This window comes from Megalops cyprinoides, chromosome 6 (assembly GCF_013368585.1).
Source record: "Megalops cyprinoides isolate fMegCyp1 chromosome 6, fMegCyp1.pri, whole genome shotgun sequence".
NCBI lineage: Eukaryota > Metazoa > Chordata > Actinopteri > Elopiformes > Megalopidae > Megalops > Megalops cyprinoides.
Window position 1 is genome coordinate 30,120,498 of NC_050588.1, and position 20,157 is coordinate 30,140,654.

Genomic DNA, 20,157 nt, shown 5'->3' on the forward strand with positions numbered 1-20,157 from the left:
GGTCATTAATTAATCCATCCTATTTTTTAACCATGGCTGTTGCAAAACTGTCCACGACCCTGATACAGGACATCGAGCTGTCGGCGTATCTACGAGAAAATGTATTCAATAAAATCAACATGTTTTCATATTATGCGATCGAACTAATTATGTTTGCAGCACTAGGGACTGTAAAGCAAACCTAACAATAAGATTGGGCCTCCAGTGATACTGTATCCATTTTAGCCTGTCACGGTAAGGTTGGAGCGCCTATGTGATACTGGTTCTGGTAAGCACTTACCAGGCGCTGGAAAAAGTTCATCATTCACTGCCGTGTAAACTCGTTTATCTTCGAGTTTTATACAGAAATAGCAGAATAAAAAGTAGGGCATCAAAAGTCCCGAAGGCTTTGAGCATACATTTTGCATTTATTAATCAGAGAGAGAGAGAGAGAAAGAGAGAGAGAGAGAGGTCGGGGGGAGGGGGAGCAGCGGTGGAGGGGGGAGATGGAGAGATTATTTCAAGGGTGACTTCGCATAATATACAGTTAATAAGGAAAAAATGAACATGCCTCTTTTGGTCAATGACCCTGTTATTTAAAAGAAGCGGTGTAAAACAGTCCCTCTTTTTATAAGCATCTGGGGTCGCTGTACCCGTGACTTCTGAAGTCATTGATGCTAATCGCTCGTTAAGACTTTCATTTTTCCGTTTATGTGACTGACACCCTAGGTACAGTAGGCTTCATTAGCGTGCTGACGGGGGAGGGGAGTCTTGGGTACGAATGAGGTGAGAGAGAGAAGCAAGTTGCGCGCGTCTTTCCCACGCACGGATGTTCCACGATTAAAGCAAGAGGGATACTATCGGAGCTGGAAGACACGAGGGGAAAATGCTGTTCCTACAAACTATATTAAGGAGAAGAATACATAAAGGTACCTATATATTATCACGCCTATATTAAACAATTTCTATACCATACTGCAAGCTGTACCAAATAATTATCGCATTAGATTTGTCGTTAAGATATTATGCACGTTTGTTCTTTTCGTTATATACTATGTGGGATGAGGGGTTTACGGAGTCACTACAGTAAATCAAAAAGGATATTTTCTGAGGACTGATGTTGGTATTATAGACTGCTTGCATTGTTAAGCGTTTAACGTGCAGTGTGCCGTTGTTATGTATTTAAATAAAAAGGTCACCACACGACTTTTAAGTTAGCCACTGGCCAACTATTAATTATTTTGTCAGTGCCACTGGCGTCAAGGTTGTAATGGCATTTGTAACGGCTAATGTAATATGACAGTTAACCCTCCGCTGCTTTCCTATCTGAACGGAGACAGGCTACACGACGACTGAAGTGCCGCTGACTGGGCATAAATGTTGTGGCACCAACTGTAAAGTTACCTTTTCGGATTCCCTAATCACCACTACAACTGGCCTATTAATCAGTGCGATTGTTATGCAACTGAAACTGAAAGTGGTATAACGTACAGACATAGGCTGCACATGTATTTGCGACTCCTGTCTGGAGATGGCTTCAATAGTAATGACAATTTTTCGAGAAACTATCACTCACCATGGTGCATGGAAAACGTGAAAATAAACGATTTGACCATTTACATTGATTGTCTAATGTTTATAAAAGTATGTCGTCAATCACAGTCGACCATTCCTCGTGGTGCGCCACGAAAACCGCAAAATTTAGTTTCGCCATAAGGCTAAATAGACTTTGCCACCAAACAGTAAAGGTATCATTTAATTGTCGGAATCTTGATTTGGATCGGATCCTACATCGGTTTTGGATCAGAAAGGACCAGGAGCTCTCGTGTCTCATTAAATTTATCCAGTCTATCGCCAGACGAACGGACTTTAGTTATGTATATCAATGAGATGATTTCAGTAACACTGTTTTACATAACAAGGCACTCCTACCGTACTGCTCTATGTTGGACGTAGCGTGGTCGATAATTTATTCATTTTAAATATGGTACTGACTTTGAAGTATAGCGCGCTTAACTGAGATTTGTTATTGTAGGTGCAACCTGCCTCCTGTTGGTAGAAAGGTGTATGAAAAGATATGTATTCGACACTCGAAGCAGAGTATATAATGTTAGCCGATTTATATGTATACTTTTAAATAAACAGAGACCATTTACCTCATGTTAGAGTTTGTAATATAAGGGGAAACCAAAGGGACTGCCCCAGATTCAGTTCTCATGGGAAGGACTTCGGGGTGGGGGGGTTGCACATAAAAGGGTTCCTCTCTCTCATCTTCACAAATTCAGAGACATATAGGACTGAGCCATGCATTGCTTCAAAAACCAAATCCCACATGGCTTGCTACTCATTAAAACAAATTATTATTATTATTGTTACTATTATTATTATTATTATTATTATTGTTATTATTATTGTTGTTATTATTTCTTTTTAATTCTGGTTAGTCCATCCCGACTTGTCAAATATCACTTGGTGATCAACGATACAGCCTTGTCTGAAATGTCACAATGTGTGAGTATTTATGGGATACCTTCATTGTCATTGAAGCCAGAAGTGGTGACAATGTTTACTAGAGTGAGAGTCCTTGAAAGCACACTGAAAATACACATTGCATTTTTTTAAAAAAAAGTGTTATTTACAGCCATTGACCACCACCTCTCTTCACACTTTATGTTGTCAATTCTGCAATTTCTGACGTTGCCAATTTTCAGCCAGTATAATTAAGTACGCAGTAAAGATGCACAGAGTATTGGCAGAGGTTTATAGACCGTGCAGCTTCCTGATTAATTTTACATAAAATCTTTAACACAGATTCACATCCCTAGCAGTTGAGCTGATATCCACAAGATTGCAGTATAGCTCTTTGGCAAAGAGACAAATCATGAGTAAGGAATTACATGTTTGACAGACCATATTCCTGAAATATTAATGTCATGTCCAATGTTTATATTGTGACTAAAACACATTTGGCATATTCAGTTTTAAATTTATTCAAGCAAGTCAATTTTGCTTAAACATCGTAATGCATAAAATAACCAGGGATAAAGCGTCAATATGGCAATGTTTATTTTAACCTTTTTTTCCTATTTTCAGTTTCAAATTACTCATGGCCATGAATAGCTAACTGTGGTTTTCACTTTTAATTGCCACATCAAATTATAATTTTCAATGCAGAGATCACAGGCATTTCTCACAGCTCTGTAAAAAGGAAATCAAAGTACATTAGCTTCCAGCATTCTCCCTACACCATTGATTTTAGTTAGACGGCAGTTAAAAAAGAGAGAAATGAGCAGGAGAAGTAGTCCTGAATTGATTTGTAAAACAATTAAAATGAAGATTACCTTCCTGAACCCTTCCAAAAGGCAAAATTAAGATCATGAAATTACACATTTGCCATACAGATAGTGTCATGCTCTTTTAAAATCCGTTTAACCATTTTTTTGTCCCGTTGTTGATTTATTGTTTAGTCACTGAATGGTTTGCTAATATCTGGAATCTGCCTGTGTTCTTGGATGCATATTACTGTTTTTACTGTGGACCAGTGCTAACCTCACACGTATTAGGGCACGTATCTGTGTGTTTCCACTTCAGTGTTAAAAAGGTGAAAAATTCAACAGTTCTGAGATTGTCCTACATAGATAGCCTGGTAGTCTGTGAAAAAAATCGCTTTAATCCTCCGTGCAACTGGAAACATTTGGGAACCTTGAGATACATTAATATTAATAAGAGTGTGCTAGTTAACAAGCTTCCTGCAGCTTTCTAGAGTTCAACCACAAACACTGTACAACTTGATGAAGTACCAGAAAATTTTCAATATTGTGTCACTGCCTGGGGACTATTTAATGTTACTTTAGTTAGAGAAAAGTGCTGGGCAACAAATGCAGGTACTAACATGCCCTTGTGTCAGCCATCAAAACAGCCTCTGGATGTAGATAGGGAAATGATGGATATTATCATTTACAGGTCATCATGTCTTTCTGTTCCACTGCTGATTTCATTTTTTCACCATTTTCCAGGAGTATATATCCACTGAGATCAGGAAATATTTTTCATTTTTCCACAGTTGTCCTGTTTTTTTGTACCAGGTATTTATGGCTTGCAGAAATGCATTACAAGTATATTTTGATTCATAGATATTAATTGTCCAGTTGTGTGATTGGATCTCGAAAAAAAACTGCCTCCTTTCACAAAAAAATACTTCTGTATTTCCACGTATTGAAGTAATAAATTCAGGGGTAATATTACTTTTCCAGTGTGATGCTAATACACTAAAGAGCTTTGATAATTCAAAAAAACCAGGGCCTGTGTAAACATCAGAAGGGTAAGATAGTTTAGCTGGAAAGTTGGGTGCAGTAGCTTTTTAGGGAGCACCTTTTCCATCCCATCACCCTTTTCAGAAAAGCCAGATGCCACATGTTTCCCTGAGAGAGAAGGTCATGCTTTCATCACATGCCAGTGACTGCAAACCCACTTTAGTGTCACCACTTCTGCGCAGTTAGTGTGGGTGCAGATGGGTTATGTGGGTCTGTGGTTGTTTGGCCCTAAAAAAGCGGTGAAGTTGAGCTCTGGTGCTTCCTGCACTTGTATCCTGCCTTCTTGTTCCTGCATCAGGGCTGGGGCCCAGTGAGAGAGGCCAGGCTCCAGTGGGCTCGTGATCAGTGACTGTGCTCAGAGTGTGGCGCTGTCTGCACGGAGCTGTCGCATGCTAGCCCGGGGAAGATTAACAGACTTCACGCTACAGCACACCTGCAGCACACACATCTCAATTATTCACTTTGCCAGTGCGGCGGATTTACAACTGCAAAAATCAGTGGAGAAAAAAATAACATATGGTCTCTGTGGCAGGACAAGTGAAATGGTTGTTCACTTGAGTCTGATTAGGGTGCATTTTACGGAGTAGCTGAAGGGGTCTTGCTGTTACCTGGGTTGGCCATCCTTTGTGAAATGAGACTGCAGTGAACTGACAGCGACACCAACCTATAAAGTTGTGTTAATAAGTGCATCACAGGGAGTTCGGTTTGTGTGTAACTTGCAAAGCTTCAGTTTCTGTAACTTTGCTTAACATGTAGTTAATCTTTTCCATTCTTTAGACTGGTTGTGTGTGAACTCAGCTCCTCAGAAATGTTTTCTGTGCCATGAACAATAATACCTGTTTAACATTCCATGCATTTTTTATAGAAGGCTTGAGACCACATGTTTCTGTCAGTTACACTAAGCATACATTTTGTCTGATCCTGGAACCCTTGCCAAGGGACCCTTGGCAGGCCTGCTGAATCACACCACTGGGATAAGTCTCCAGTATTATGTTGTGTGGTGGTGGCCCTCCGTCTGCCCTGTGTGTCTAATTTGTGTTTGTATTGTTTTGTCTTATTTAAATGCTTCAGTGTTGAATTTGCATCCTGTCTCAACGGTGCAGTGGTATTGTTGGCTGAGTGCAATGGCCATTGCATGGACCAGCAGTGTCTGTTGATAATTTGTCTTAGTCTAATTAAAGCTGTACTCAGGATTATCCTTGCCACAGATGTCCAAAAATACACTAACCATATATTTCTCAAATCGAAGGGCACTCAAGTGAATGAAAGTATCTCTTTATGAATAGAATAGGCAGTGTTTTTTTTCTGTTCAACTATTTTCAGTACCTTGAGTAACTAGGATTAGACTTTACAAATGGACTCATTCCACTGGTGGGGAAAATTCAGAATCTATTGTAGAATGCCAGGCTTGCTGACATCACACATGTCATCTCCGGCAAGCTTACTGCAGCTTTTGATCACTACAGCATGTGGTCAGAGTCATATTTAAAAAGTATTTTTGTTTTAGGGAGATACACTACAGGTTTAACAAGCGAAATGCTCAAAGCATTAAACCCTCTGGTAAAGCTGAACAGTATCGATTTATTTGCTACTCTGAGCAGGATTTGTTCTGCTTTTCTCTGAATTGCAGTTCCTTTATTTTCTTTTTAATGAATTGTCAACCCTCTGTTTACTGAGGATCCTATGCCACTTCTTCTCAGAAGTATACGGGTTACATTAATGTTATTGTTATATGGTATGCCTTTTTCAGGTCAGATGCTGTCACACGCAATCTGAGTTTTCTCAATGAGTCCCTGATTCATTTGAGATGCAGCCTTGGCCTTGGGGTCAGAATCTGTGATTGCTATGTGATAATCAGTTGAGCGTGAAAAGATTTCTCTACCTGCACCCAAATTACAGAGGTGTTTCAGGCACTTAAATGCTGTGTTTGAACCATGTATGGATTCCAACCATGTCATTTACCACTTATTGAACCTGACCCAGATGCTTAGCTCAAAGTTGCACTGACTAAGTGTGAAAATGACATATCTTTTAATGTTCAAAAATAGCATTAAACATTCTGTTGTATAATTTGAAATCTGATATTCCAAACGTGTGGTAGCATTTACTCTTGTTTGTGCTGTCAGAGAATACCGGGTTTTTAAAATCTGTTTTTACACGGCTCCTTTGCTGGTTAATTCCTGCGAGCTGCCAGGAAGTAGCAAGAGGGAGAATCCCGAAACAGGCTTAGATTGAGTTTGTGTGCTCCACAGTCTGCTCAGATGCCTACAGAAGACTCATCCCTTATGCACTGTCTCAGCAGGCTGCATCTCTTCCCAGCTGAGCGCTGGGCGATGCTGGAGTTGAAAGGAAGAGTGGCTGAGGACATACTTTGAAGTGCTGGCTTGCTGTAGTAGCCCATGGCCAAATAGGCTACAGTTAGCTAAATGTGGAAACAGCAGGGTGCAGCACGCTTTTCTATACAGAGGGTCAAATGAGCTAGTTACCAGTCTCATTTGGACTGCAGGGACAAGTCAGCCGTACACAAAAGTTAAGTTTGGTTTATTTCAGAGGGTTCGTGAAACTTTCATTTTTATGGATGACATCCAGTCAACAGGAGGTGCAGCCTGTGGAAAAAAGAAACGATTTTGTCAAGATTGAGTAGGTTTTAGGGCATCACAGAGCACTAATGTTGCATTGGAGCACAGCGCAAACTGAATCTTTAATGTGTTTTGTTAGGGCAGTAGCCTCATGGTCAGTGTGTCTTCTTTGACTTGAGACAATCGCTAGCAGTTACTTCCCAACCTACACATCTTCAGACCAGCACTTTGCAGAGGACCAAGGGTAATGTTATTAAGATGAGATGAATTGCTGCCAAAGGGGCTGGTGCAGTGTAGCACAGAGCTGTGGGGAAAAAGCAGTTTTTTTCACCTTTCCCAATTATTAAAAGTATCATGAAAAATGAAAAAGTGAATCAGGCTCTAAATCTGTTCTCCTGTTCAGTGAAAAAAATCACTGCCAAGCTGAGATTTCAACAACCCATTCAGTCATGTAAGAGTTCCTAATCAATTTACAAATTTAAAGGATCACCAAATTCATTCACAGAATTAAGAGGGCTTGTCCCTCGACTGTTACGGACATCCAGATGTCTTTACTCCTATTGGGGGTCCTACCTCTCAAGCCCTGATAGCTTCCGCAACCTGTGCTCCCTCAGGTGTTGCTGTGCTGAATCAAACAGTTTAGCAGCCACAGAGACAGAGGAGAGAACTCTTCTGGGTCTGTGTGTGTTTACTGCTCCAGAAAAATAAACAGGTTGTAGCAGATGCTAACTGCCCTATGAGAAAAACCAAAAAAAAAAAAAAAGATTTTTTTTTCCTTCTTCTGTAAGAATAATGTTGTGGTCCATGTATCATTCCTTCCGTTTCAGAATAACTGCTGTTCTGCTTATGAGTTGGTGTGCGAGTTTCATAATTTTTGGCAGTGCCATTTACTGTCAATGGGTATCCACATGCTTTATTTATTTATTTATTTTGAATTATTTAATTATGGGAAGACAAATACTGTATGCAGTTTAGCTGTAGTTTCAAATTGTCAAGTGTATTTCTTTCTATTCATTGTGCACTGTTATGTCGAGATTAGTTAACTCAGATTTGCAGATTGTATTTTTCATTACTCACTCTGAGTACATGAAGTGTTTAAAGATTTAAACCTAACTTTTAGAAGTGACCTTGCATAGAGACACTTGGATATGCTCTGGTATTCCTCTAGCTAATTACCTGATATGTGAGGTCTATATATGAATGATTACTGACACAACATACCATCTTTGCTACTGTTGTGAAAGGAGCATACAGCTACACAGAACAATCTGCAGTCGTTTGGGAGCCACTCCTAAGTAAAGGGGGATACCTTTTGTACTTTCTTTAGTGGAAATCAAAATATCTCTCATTGAAAATGTAACTTTTTTCATCTTCCGAAAAAGTATGTCTAGTAGAGCCTCCCTAAATGTATGTTCCCATAAATGTGAAGTGACATACTTTCATGTTGATGTTTTTTTTAACAAGGCACTTGTCTTTTCACGAATACTCTCTTTCACTCCACTGCAAGTAACACTCCCCTTGTTGTTGCCGCTGGAAAATAGCGAGCTGATTAGCACCTGTTAGGTGAAAAGGACCAAGCACCGGGGAATTGAAAAAAAAAAAAATGTGGCACGGCCCTGTCATCATCGCCCCTCTGTAGGAGGACCTTTCTCATCCCTGCATTCTGTGTAATTAGCAGGGAACTGCTGCTGCCAGCCACATGAATCACTAGCTGGGCAATAATGGGTTTAATCTGTATGTAATTGCTGGAGAGATGGTATGCTGTTGGCTCGGAGGTCAGCATAAATCAACACCTTCATTGTAAGCTTGCATTTGGTTTGGATCCATATGCGAAAACCACTTAAATATATCAAGATCGTTGATATAGCGTTTAGAGCCGTTTTTATGGGACAGGATGTAGTCATTATATACTTTCATTCTGTCAAGTTACTTAAATGAGGGAAAAATAATTAAATCTATACAAGAATACAATTTGGTAAGTGAACAACACCATGTGCTATAAAACGTCCATAGCCTTCTATATAAATGTAAGCATTGTATACCTATGAATACTTATTAATGATGCTGAAGTTTCAGAGAGAAAAACAACCCCTTATCCTAACTCAATGACCACTTGTCAGTTAAAAGCAGTTACGATGGTAGCAGTTTTCATATATGAATGCTTACAATTGAAACTTTGAGGTATTATTTATTGTATGCTGTATTAAGTACCATTCAAATAAATTTATATGGAACTGGTCTTTCTCTATGTTCCATTTTCCTGAGGATTAATTCTAGGACACCCTATAATTTCTCATTTGTTTTAGGGGGTTATGAAGCATGCTGTCGGTCCTTCATTGGTTTCATTTATGAACTGTTTTCTTGGGCTCAAACCGTGATCAAGCAAACGGAACTTGCACACTAGAAAAATAACAAGCAGAGGATCTTTACAGAGGGTGAAAAATTCTTTCTTTTGTTCCACCACTGCCAATATTAAAAGTCCAAAAGTGCTTAGATCAGTTTAGATCATAAGATTATCAGTGTTATCAAATCACAAATGTTCAGTTGGACTGATATCTGCAGATTGAGGTTTCTATCTGAGAAGTTTTATTTTGCACTCAGCTAACCACTTTGTAGATCTGGATGAATACTTTGAATCATTGTCATGCTGGAATTTCCATTTTCAGCCAAGCTTCTTGGCAGAGGGAACAAAGTTTTTGGCCAAGATGTCCCGGTACATTTTGGAGTTCATGTCTGCCTCTATTGTAACAAGGGATCAAGGTCCCATAGATGCAAAACACCCCCAAAACAAAATGGACACCCTGCCATATTTGCCAGTGGGTATGTCTCTTCTCTCAACATAAGTTTCACCTTGTTATGCCAAATATAATGCTAAAGAGCATGATCATAAAGTTCCATTTTGGTTTTATCTAACAATAACAAATGCTTCCAATTGAGTCACATGGCAAATTCTATAATAAATGGCAATAGCTTGGCAAATTCAGATTGCCTTCTTTTGTGGTTTAGCTTCAGAGGAGGTTGTAAGGAGTGGTGAATAATACTTTTGGCACTTCGTATCCTAAAGATGTCAGTTTGACCACTATTGCCTTTGGATTTACAACTGCTTCCAGAACCACTTGTCTCATAGCCTGTGTATTGAAGATAGTCTGGTGTCCTCGTCCCAGCCAGATTGTCACTGTGCCAACAGTCTTTCTTGCTAATGGGCACTACAGTAGAAAGTGGTACATTCAGCTTATAGATTCTTGTAGAGCCAATTCCCAACTTGCAGGGGTCAGTGCACTGCCTGCAGTGTTCGCAGGGCTCTCTGACCTTAACGATGATGATGCATGCCACCAAAGAATTTGCCTCTTCTTATACCCCAAGGAAACAGGAAGCCTTTAGAGTCCTCAGTAAAATTCCAGAAATGTACACTGAACATCCAAAAACAGACCGTTGGTGTAGATTTGTTTTTGATGGATATTATTTAATTGATTGCATACAGGTGTAAATACATGTGACCCTTGTATTTTCAGAAAGAAAATTCATTCTTTTTGAATAACATGACTATGCTCTTTGCAATGCTGATAAGATTAAAGCATTAAAAATAAGATAAAAAATGATACATTGCTCGCATTTTTTCTGTTATGTGTTTGTTAATATTTAATCAGATGTATGAGGAAATTGTACAAGTTAGTGTCAAAGTTTTAAATTCATCAGAATAAACAGAAAAGGAGCTACTGTTAAAATTAAAAGTTTGTTAGGACACTCAAGTAGTGACTGTATGTAGACTACAGACAAGCTACACAAGCAGTTGAGATTCATATGATTGGTCATAATTACTCTCCATGTCAGAGGTGCTGTATGGCTGTAGGACTGGCTTACAGTGTCTTCGAAACAGCTGATTGTTTAGACATCACCCGATGTCTCTTAAAATGTAGCGTGCTATAGTAGAGGTCTGCCGTTTCCATGGCACTAAAAATGGCTGCTTTTCCTGTGTTTATTTAAAAAGGCCTAAGAGGTGATTGAATTTCATTGTGTGAGGGGACACTTCACAATCACAGAAACTGTGGTAATTTCAGTTTGAGTGGCAATTTTCCATTCTGAAACCAGGAGTGAACAAAAATTGTGCCAGGGGCAACCAATCAGTGGCATCCAATATCTATAATAGTTTCTAAATTTAATATTTATTCAAATAAACTGTCTGTATGTCAATTTTATTGCAGTTCTCCTTTCTCTGCTTGGGTTTTGGTTAGAATGAACACTGAAACAAGTCTAATTAATTCTTTCTTGTTTGTATTTTCTAGCTATAGACAGCTGCATCATTTGTGGCATTATCAGTTATTTGCAGAAGTTAAACAGCAGCTTGTCATGTTACACCCCGTGTGTGGGAGAAGACAACCCCTGCTGGTCAAAGGTCACAGAATACATATGTGAGTGTACTTGTCACATGGAGGTGTTGCAGATGTGACATGTATGCAAACTGATGTAGGAGGATGTGTGCAGCTTGGGGCTTGTAGTGTGTTTTTGGTGTGTGCTGAGGGGGATCCAGGTGTTTGAATGGTGTAAAGAGGGCCTTAGACCCGATGTGATTGTGAAAATGCACTAAGACTGAAGTCATAATTTTTGAAAAGGGAACCATGAAAAGCATGAAGAGAAGCTGTCACTGATAGCTCTAGAAGTGCAATAGCCCCTTACAAACACACTATTTCTCTGAGGAGAGAAATTACACATTTTTGTGTCTGTAGAATGGGGTAATAGAATAAAAAAAGTCTGCAGTTTGCTTCATAGACATAATGAAAATCATTTCATTTTGTCTTCACATCTTGGGTCATGGAAAAAAAGCAGGTTAAAAACAGATTGTTGTTAATGGCTTATTTGTCTCTGGAGAATGGATCATCAAGTACTCTGAAAAGCTGAATATGAAAATTTTCTCTAAAATTATGACTTGTACATTGATGAGCAATCTGTTCTCATAAATTAGTTTCCTTTAAAACCTTTGGATGAACATCTCACCACCATTACCTTCTAGGGCTTTGTAACATGCAGTAGGCAGTTTATGATGCAGGCATTTAAGACTAGATGGAATGCTGGATGCATGCTATTAGGGGGGGGTGTATATGGTCAATAGTATAGATGGTGGGGTATCTCAAGTCTACAGATGTATGTACTGAATAAATTATACAGATCTAATAAAATTAGTGATGCATTGCAAAAGTGTTTCTTTGAGACGTTATATGCATGTTATTCATTTATGGATATATGTGAGTATGTATGTATATTTGCATATATGTATGTGTACATGTTTACATGTAAACATGTATGTAAGCATGTATGTATGTATGTGTGTATGTACTATGTCTGTTTCCAAGAAATTACTGAAACTCAACTGAGATGTTGGTCTTCACCAACCACACCTGACTCTGGAGTATTTTATTTTCATCATTACAGCACCCTATTTTTCTGTCTTAGTGGAGGAATTTCCTGCGCAAGTAATAATTACTGGTTGTTACAGCCAATGTGCACATCTACCTCTATACACATCTGTCTTTACAATGCTAATTTGTTTTCTGTGGTGTTTTTTCTTCTCACAGGAGATTAATTACCACTTTATTAGCAAGCATACTTCCATGTAAGAATGTGGGGGAGGCATCCTAAAACCCTTTGAAAATGGGCTTTGCTTAGCTCTGTGTTGCTGTATTGTGGAGTCCACTCCCTTGTGAAGACACTGCTAGCTGACAGAGAATGTGTCACTTTTTAACATGTCTCTTTTCAGTCTAATGATAAACACCACCTATATGAACATAAGAGGCTGAAAATATTTTCAGATTTTGATCAGACTCTGTGTGTGCTAATGCTGTTGTCTGTCTCTCAGTAGCAAGCTTACTGTGTCAATTCACTACGGATCTGTGGCATTGTATCTGTAGAATTGTCATTGAAAGGTAACCTTGTTTCTAAAAAAATGGAAATGAATCCATTGAAGGATGTCTGTAGACAGCAATAGCAGCATATCTGACTGGATAATACAGATATGACCTGTAAAGATATCAGAGATCCAGGAGCAGTGTGCACTATGGAAATTTTTGATTATTTTGAGGTGTGATCCAGTGTATACCTACAGATGGCGGTGGTCTGTGGTCTGTTTCTAGTCTTTTGCTTCTTCCTTTGTTTTGCAAAAATATGAAATGCTGTATCGGTGAGAAAAAGTATGGACACTAGCAACAATTGAAAAAAAAACTATCGGCAATAGTACAATAAAAAATATCATCTCATGTTATGAACCCTTTGATATATCTAACAACACTTTTGATATCTTCAACAGCATGGTCACCCCAGACCAATCAGTTTCAAGCATTAAATGATGAAATAATGAAACAATAATAAGGAAACCATTTTTACTGTAGAATAATAAGGAAACCAGTGAAACTGGGCATGCTTACCTGGTTCTGTGGGATGTTTCATCCTACCAAAGTTACTGGGCCGATCTTATTTGTTTTTTTAACTATACACATATAAGTGTCACTCGTGATAATTGCAAGACATGTTATAGTCATCCAAATGATTACACTAGTCATAAGTGCAGGTGTCTGTTTTGTACTTGGCCTCTGGTCATTGCATTTTGTAGCTGTATTCACGTTTATGTTACATTTATTCACATTATGTGCTTACCATCAATTACATTTAGTGTAATTACTTGAGAAGTGTGAGATTATGCATGAAGGTTTGAGATTATGACATATTATTTTCATTGATATGGGTTATATTAAGCACCCAAGATAAAAAGACTCACTGAAATGTCCATACATCACTATGAACATAACATTTTATGGTTAAAGGGCTTATGATGCTAGGTGCTTTACAGACAGCATCAGTTTATGTCCATTTTTCTTGTACTGTAAGAACGTTTATATCTGTTTAATGATAATTATGAGTCTATGTATAATCATCCTGTCATCATGACTATATTGGCTGTTATTATTCAATTCAGCTTCCTTTGACGATTTTTTTTTCTTTCTTTATGTTGCCTTGGAAATAGGAATCCATTTCAGAATTTTGAATTAATTCAACATACTGGGGAATTCTTTGTAAGTTGGTGAGTTTTTTTTTTTTAGACAAAGTATTCCAAGGCAATAGTCTTTTGGGTGGGAAAAATAGATTTATATGCTTTACACTGGCAGTTGAATACAGGTGTGCAGATAAATACATTTACCTCTGGGTACAGAACACAGAATATGTAAACAAAGAAAAGCCTGAAAGAGATTTGAAGTCTTTGGTATGCCGTAAGGCACCAGGATCTGTGTGGCATATGCACACATTGCGCTGCCAATCTGACAGTCTCATGCAGTGCTTTCACATATCCCCCCTGAGCTGAGAGAATGAGGCAGAGCATTATCCCTGTAGAAAAACACATTCACAGAGGAATGGAGCCAGCAGACCGCCAAGGCTTTCCCTCGCTGCAGTGTACAGTACAGTTAGCTGCCATGTTGGCAAACACTAAGCAAGCTGAGGGATTCAACATTATGCACTGTAAGTACAGTCCATTCACCGGTACTCACCATTTTCTGTAGATGTATTGAGTTGAGGATATGTACTCCCGATATAAGCAGTCTGCTTTCATTAAAAAAGTAATGAGGAGAAATTGGCTGCTCATGGAAATATGAATCTCTGTTAAGCTAGGGTTGGACTGGAATAATCATTGCTCGTTGAAAGGATTATACTTTTTCACAACATGCCATGCTTGCTTATTTCCCTGTCTCCCTCATCCTTTGAACGAATGACATCCTCATCAGGTGGGAAATAAAAGAAAACAGGAATAGCTATTGGAGCTATCACTGCAGGTTGCCCCCTTTGGGTGGACTGTGTAGGATTATCCGCTCAGAGAGAAGCAAGAGAGATGGAGAGCTACCATTATAATCACAGGCTGATGAGGATACCTTGGACAGACACTTCAGACACATTTCCATCAGAAAAGAGGAACTCAATTCTACTCAAAGTGAAGCACCTCATTTGGGAATCACAGTGCATGTGTATATTCTGTGGGTGTCTGTGTGGGTGTCTGTGTGTGTGTGTGTGTGTGTGTGTGTGTGCGTGTATGCCAGCATGTTTATGGGCTTGTATCAAAACTGTATTATACACATTTGCATGTGAAAGGCTTTATGTGTTGCTTTTGACATTCTTCATTCTGTTCTTCAAAGCTGGCTGGTCCTGATCTTCATGTCCAGGACTGGCTATGCGTATGTGTGTGTGTGTGTGTGTGTGTGTGTGTGTGTGTGTGTGTGTGTGTGTGTGTGTGTGTGTGTGTACTTGCATGTGCGTGTGTGTGTGAGTGTGTGTGTTTCTGTGAAGGAAAAACTGTTAACATTTGCTTTAGCCTCCTTCATTTACTATACTGTTTCTTGCCAAGTGAAGGAAGCCTCTGCTGGGAATTTTTAATCAATAAATTACTACCTGGTCTTTTTATGTCATCCAGGAGTAAGCAGAGTGATGCAACCAAATAGGTTTTTATATATAAAGATATATATAAATTTATATAGATATAGATATATAGATATATAAAGAGTATACAGTAGAAATATTATTACTGTTTTTTTGTTCATGCATTGATGTGCACGTATGCAAATATTACTTTATGTCTTTATGTATTCACACAAACATCTGAGTAATCTAATCAGAAATGCAGAGCTCTGAAGGTATTAGGTGTTAATCAGAAACTCATAACCATATATATTTGTTTAATATTAGTGTAGAGAATCACATTATCCTGCAGGCATGATGTTCGTACATTTAGGCTTTTGTGTTGATGAATTTGAATGTAATACCAACTTGTTGCTTAGAGGGCAATATGGCAATATTTTTTACAACATGTGAAAATAAAGAACAGTATATCTTTGTTGCTAGGAGTCAACATTACATGCTTTGTTTTGAGTATCTGAGAATGTTAGGTGAATGTTGATCTTGTAGGTAAAATGAGAAAGCCAAGAACAACAACAGCAAATAAACAGACGCAAGTGACACACATTTCTGATGAGCGCTGTTTTCTGCCCCCATTATGTCAAAGTCTTTTTGTGCCAGATGCGGAGACCACCCTTAATTTTGAAAAAGAAACGTCTTTTAGAAAGTAATTTGCATTTCAACTGCGTTTTCCAAATTTGAAACTTCGGGAGCCTGCTGGTTCTCTAATGGTTGTTCCCCATCCCTTAGCAAGTTGAGTCATTAAATCGTGAGAACAGCAAGAAAATCTGCCTGAGTGGGAACAGCAGGAAGAGTAATTCAGATTAAGTGTCTTTCAATTTTTTGAACCAAGCCATTTGCTTTTTCAATGAGGATTTTGATGGCTTGCAAATTGGCACTGTACTTGATTATTAGCTCTAAATAATCTAATCAATAGAATGATTATGCGTGTGGACAAGCATTCTAAAACATGCCTTTGTTTTGATTTACTGAGAGAAAATATTGTGACAGGTTTTTTCAGTTAATTTCTGAATTTGTGTGTAATTTCTGTATTTTATTTCTCTCCCAGAAAGGGTTGCCACTGTGTTGGTGTCAGAGATCAGTGCTCTGGTGTCAAGGGTCATGAGCTTGTTGAGATCAGACGTCCTCTGTGTATTCCAGTTTGCCTTGAAATTTGTATTAAACTGCACCTGAGTACAAATACATACCTAGAATTAAACATCTGTACAGCACAATACTGCTAGTTGCTTTTTTTTCTGATGAGGCCTACTTTTAACTTACCTACTGTAAAAATATAAGTAGTGGTGTGGTGTGTGTGGTGAAATAACCTGTTAATCTGAATGGCAAAGGTGATGCCTTTAAGTGTTCTGAGTGTTATTTTTATGAAGCTGGGGGAGGTTTTCACTACCACTTCAAAGTGCTTTTGTTAATCATCTGTGTCTGTATTAATTGCCACATGAAAAAAATCAGACACACTGCAAAGTAAAAAAAAAGCCTCTGAAATGAGTCATTTTCATGCCTTTGCAGGATATTTTTATCTGCCATTGCCGCATAAGCATGAGGAGCCGTCCCCTAGATTAAAGCTGAAGGCGCCTGGAAACGGCTTTTTCAGTGGCACACACCTCCCGTCTCACAGACCCACAGACTCTTAACGCCTCCTTCCCCTTTACCTTTCAGAAGAAATGGGGCTTATCAAACTCTGCATAATAATGAGGATTTTTTCCCCCCCTAGTCCTGTTGTGTGTTGCAACCGGTTACCATATTCCCTTGTCTTCTCCTCTTGTCTGTTTTTCTTAGCTTTGGATGGGTGATGGAGAGGCAAGTCATCTAATGAATAATCTTCTGCTACTTCAAACAGCACAGAGGAGGTGTGGGAATAGAGGGAGGGGAGGCAATGGAGCACATCAACACATTAATCTGCAATACTGAAAACATCTCGCAAACAAATCAAGACCTGAAAACGCCCCTGGCTTTATCATGATTCATCTACACAATATCACGATCCATCATCTGATTTTTTTTTAAAAAAACATATATGTTAAAATTGGTCAATAGTTATCCTGCTTTTATGTACCACTCATATTGATTTAACAGGCAGTGATTAGGGTGAGAGGATTTTAGAGTTTTGACTGACAGTGGTCACACTTTGGATGTTTCTGTCTGAATAGACACAGACTTCCTGCCATCATTTAGCATTGTTTAGTTCAGCAACCAGGAAACGTGTGAGTGAGTCATTCAACCATAGCTGGTGAATTTTTTTTCTTCCTATTCTACCTGTAGACACTGTCTTGGAGTACTTCTGATCATATATTAATAGAGTTCCACATTTAGGATATGCCAAGGTGGAAATGCTTCTCTCTCTGTGTTCCACACCCCTGCCAGACTATCTTTAATTCTTTAGCTAGTTTCACTGAAGTGAAAAAGATGGGTGTAATACACATTACTCTCCATGTCATATCACCTTGGTCATCATACTGTAATCCAGATACAGGAGATTATTAACGATGTTGCTGAAATCCCCCAATCAACAACCATTTACACAAACCATTCCAATACGGAGTACCAGGTCACCAGCAGCTCTTTCTTCTTTCAAAAGATGTGGTCTCCTGACATTCATTTGTAGAGACAACCTGGGAAGGAGTGTGCAGACAGCATCTTCCCACAGCTGCTTACTAGTGGGCCGTCATCAGTGAAGATAACAGATTGTCTCACACAAATACATCTGATCTGAGTGACTTCTGTTAGTCACAGGGAAGAAGAATTTGGCTGTGATATTTTCAGACATTAGTGCAGCCTATTTTGATGTGTTTTGAAAGGAGACAGTGAAAAACTTTTGGCATACTGCTGGCAAATTTTTATCAGCTACACAGCAATTTGAAAAGTGTAAATGAAAAGTATAGGTTTTATTCTCATGTTCAGCTGTCTGGTCTGAAGGTTTGAGGATGATTGCTTGATTACAGTATTTAAAACTGGTTAATTGAAATGTACCAGCAGGTGCCGATGCATCCAGTGGCATGGTAGACGTTGGTCCTGGGCAGTATAGATGGCATCATGCACAGGTTTCTAAAATAAATTATCCCTTGTGTTGCTCAGTCATATTTTGTCTGGATTTTCTTTGTGGTGCAGTCACTTCCAGATCCAAGTGAAGAATTTTCATGTTGATATGTAAGATAACAGATGAAAAGAGAAAGTTGTTTCTTATTCCAATTTGCAAATTCTAATATTGTATAAAAGACAGTTTTAATGTCTACCCTCTAGCCGTCACATCAAAAAATAAAACTGCAAAGATTGGTCCAAAGACCTGCATAAGTATTTGCATAAACCACACGCCAAACCATCTGCTGGGCTTTATAAAAAATGGATTTTGTACTCTTGTAACATAAAAAATAAATCAAGAAAGAAAGTAATTTCATTAGATTTAACCCAGTGTACAGTACTTTGAGACTGGACAGTACTTTGACATGCTTTACCCAAGTTTAGCCAGCTCCCTCTATGAATTTAGTTAACAACCTAGCTTGCTAAAACATTACATAAATAGTCTTTTTTCTCAGTACACTGATGTTCACAGGCACATTTGTCTAGTTCCCTAACATTACCTAACTATGAAGGATTTTGCTAGCCAGTTGAAATAGCTCAGGGTACTTAATGCCCCTAGCAACTGATCCATAATCATCTTATTCGGCACTAATCCAAACCATTATTTAAAAAATATGAAACTGATCCCAGGAAAGCATTAGGAACAGAATATATGTACATGAGCTATGTACAGTACACATCTGCAGCTAGCCAAGCTGTGACTGTCACTAAGGTTTGTCATATAAGCTTTATTTAAACACACCTTCAAGGAGTTTGTTAACAAACTAGATGATTATTCACAAGGACATTTCTTTATTGGTCAGATACCTTGTCAAAATTGCCAGTTTGAGGCATTTATTTTGTGATGATTTAAAGTACATAGGTCCTATTGTTGCAGCTTATACTACAACATAAGAAATACTGCACAGGGTTTTAAAATGGTTTTCAACTGAATTTAATGAAGTTATATTTTTATTAAATAAGATCTTTACCTGACTTACTGAATGAATATCATCCCTAATTATCCCAATCCTGGCTCCTAATCCTCCAGGGTTTTACCTAATCAACCAACTATTGTCCTTGTCCCTATTTTTTGTTCCTGTCTGAAATCAATTAGTCTTGGTCTTGAATATTCCACGCTTGTGAAGTCAATTGGGTATTCAGGACAGAAATCTCAAAGGAGCTTATCATTGTCAACAGTATTGTGGCCACTGCAGGATCAATCTAATTAGAGCTCAGATCAATGTAACATGCATACATTAACTTTATTGTCATGGTAGTATTTACAGATATTTTGCCACCTACTAATCTATTCCCAGAGTTTCATATGCATATAAATGCATGGCATGTAAGATTGAAGATGCTAATTGTCTTTTGGCACTGACAGTGACAGTATGCTACAATGAACACAGCCTTTCCTCTGTTTATTTCACCTTGAAATGCTGTTTTTGCATCATATGAGATTGCTCCACAACCCAGGTCCAACACATATTGCACAGTTTCTGGGCATCTCATATCTTGGAACATAATAAAGCAACATACCAGTGAGGCTGTTTTTTATTTATTTATTTATGTATTTATTTTTTGGCTTACTTAATGAATTCACCGAAAGGAGGAAGTGATCAGATTCTGCATGCTGGGTGTAAGGCAGGTCCTGCAAGTGTAGGAACCCAAGTGAAGTGTGAACAGATGTGATTTTCAGTCTGTTGTGAGGTGGTAAGTGATACTACAGTCCTGATGGTTATAGGTAGTTCACCCCACTGCTACAGGGCCAGTCAGTTTGG

At 38.5% G+C, this 20,157-nt stretch overlaps 1 protein-coding gene across 2 annotated transcripts in view; it reads left to right on the forward strand.

The window, feature by feature from the left end:
• Positions 1-784: 784 nt before the first annotated feature.
• Positions 785-20,157, forward strand: part of grip2b (glutamate receptor interacting protein 2b) — a 76,217-nt gene continuing 56,844 nt past the window's right edge. For both annotated transcript variants that reach the window (XM_036531938.1, XM_036531939.1), the window contains exon 1: positions 785-908. In XM_036531938.1, coding sequence (XP_036387831.1) covers positions 866-908 — 43 coding nt within the window. In that variant the 5' untranslated portion in view covers positions 785-865. The remainder of the gene's footprint in view (positions 909-20,157) is intronic.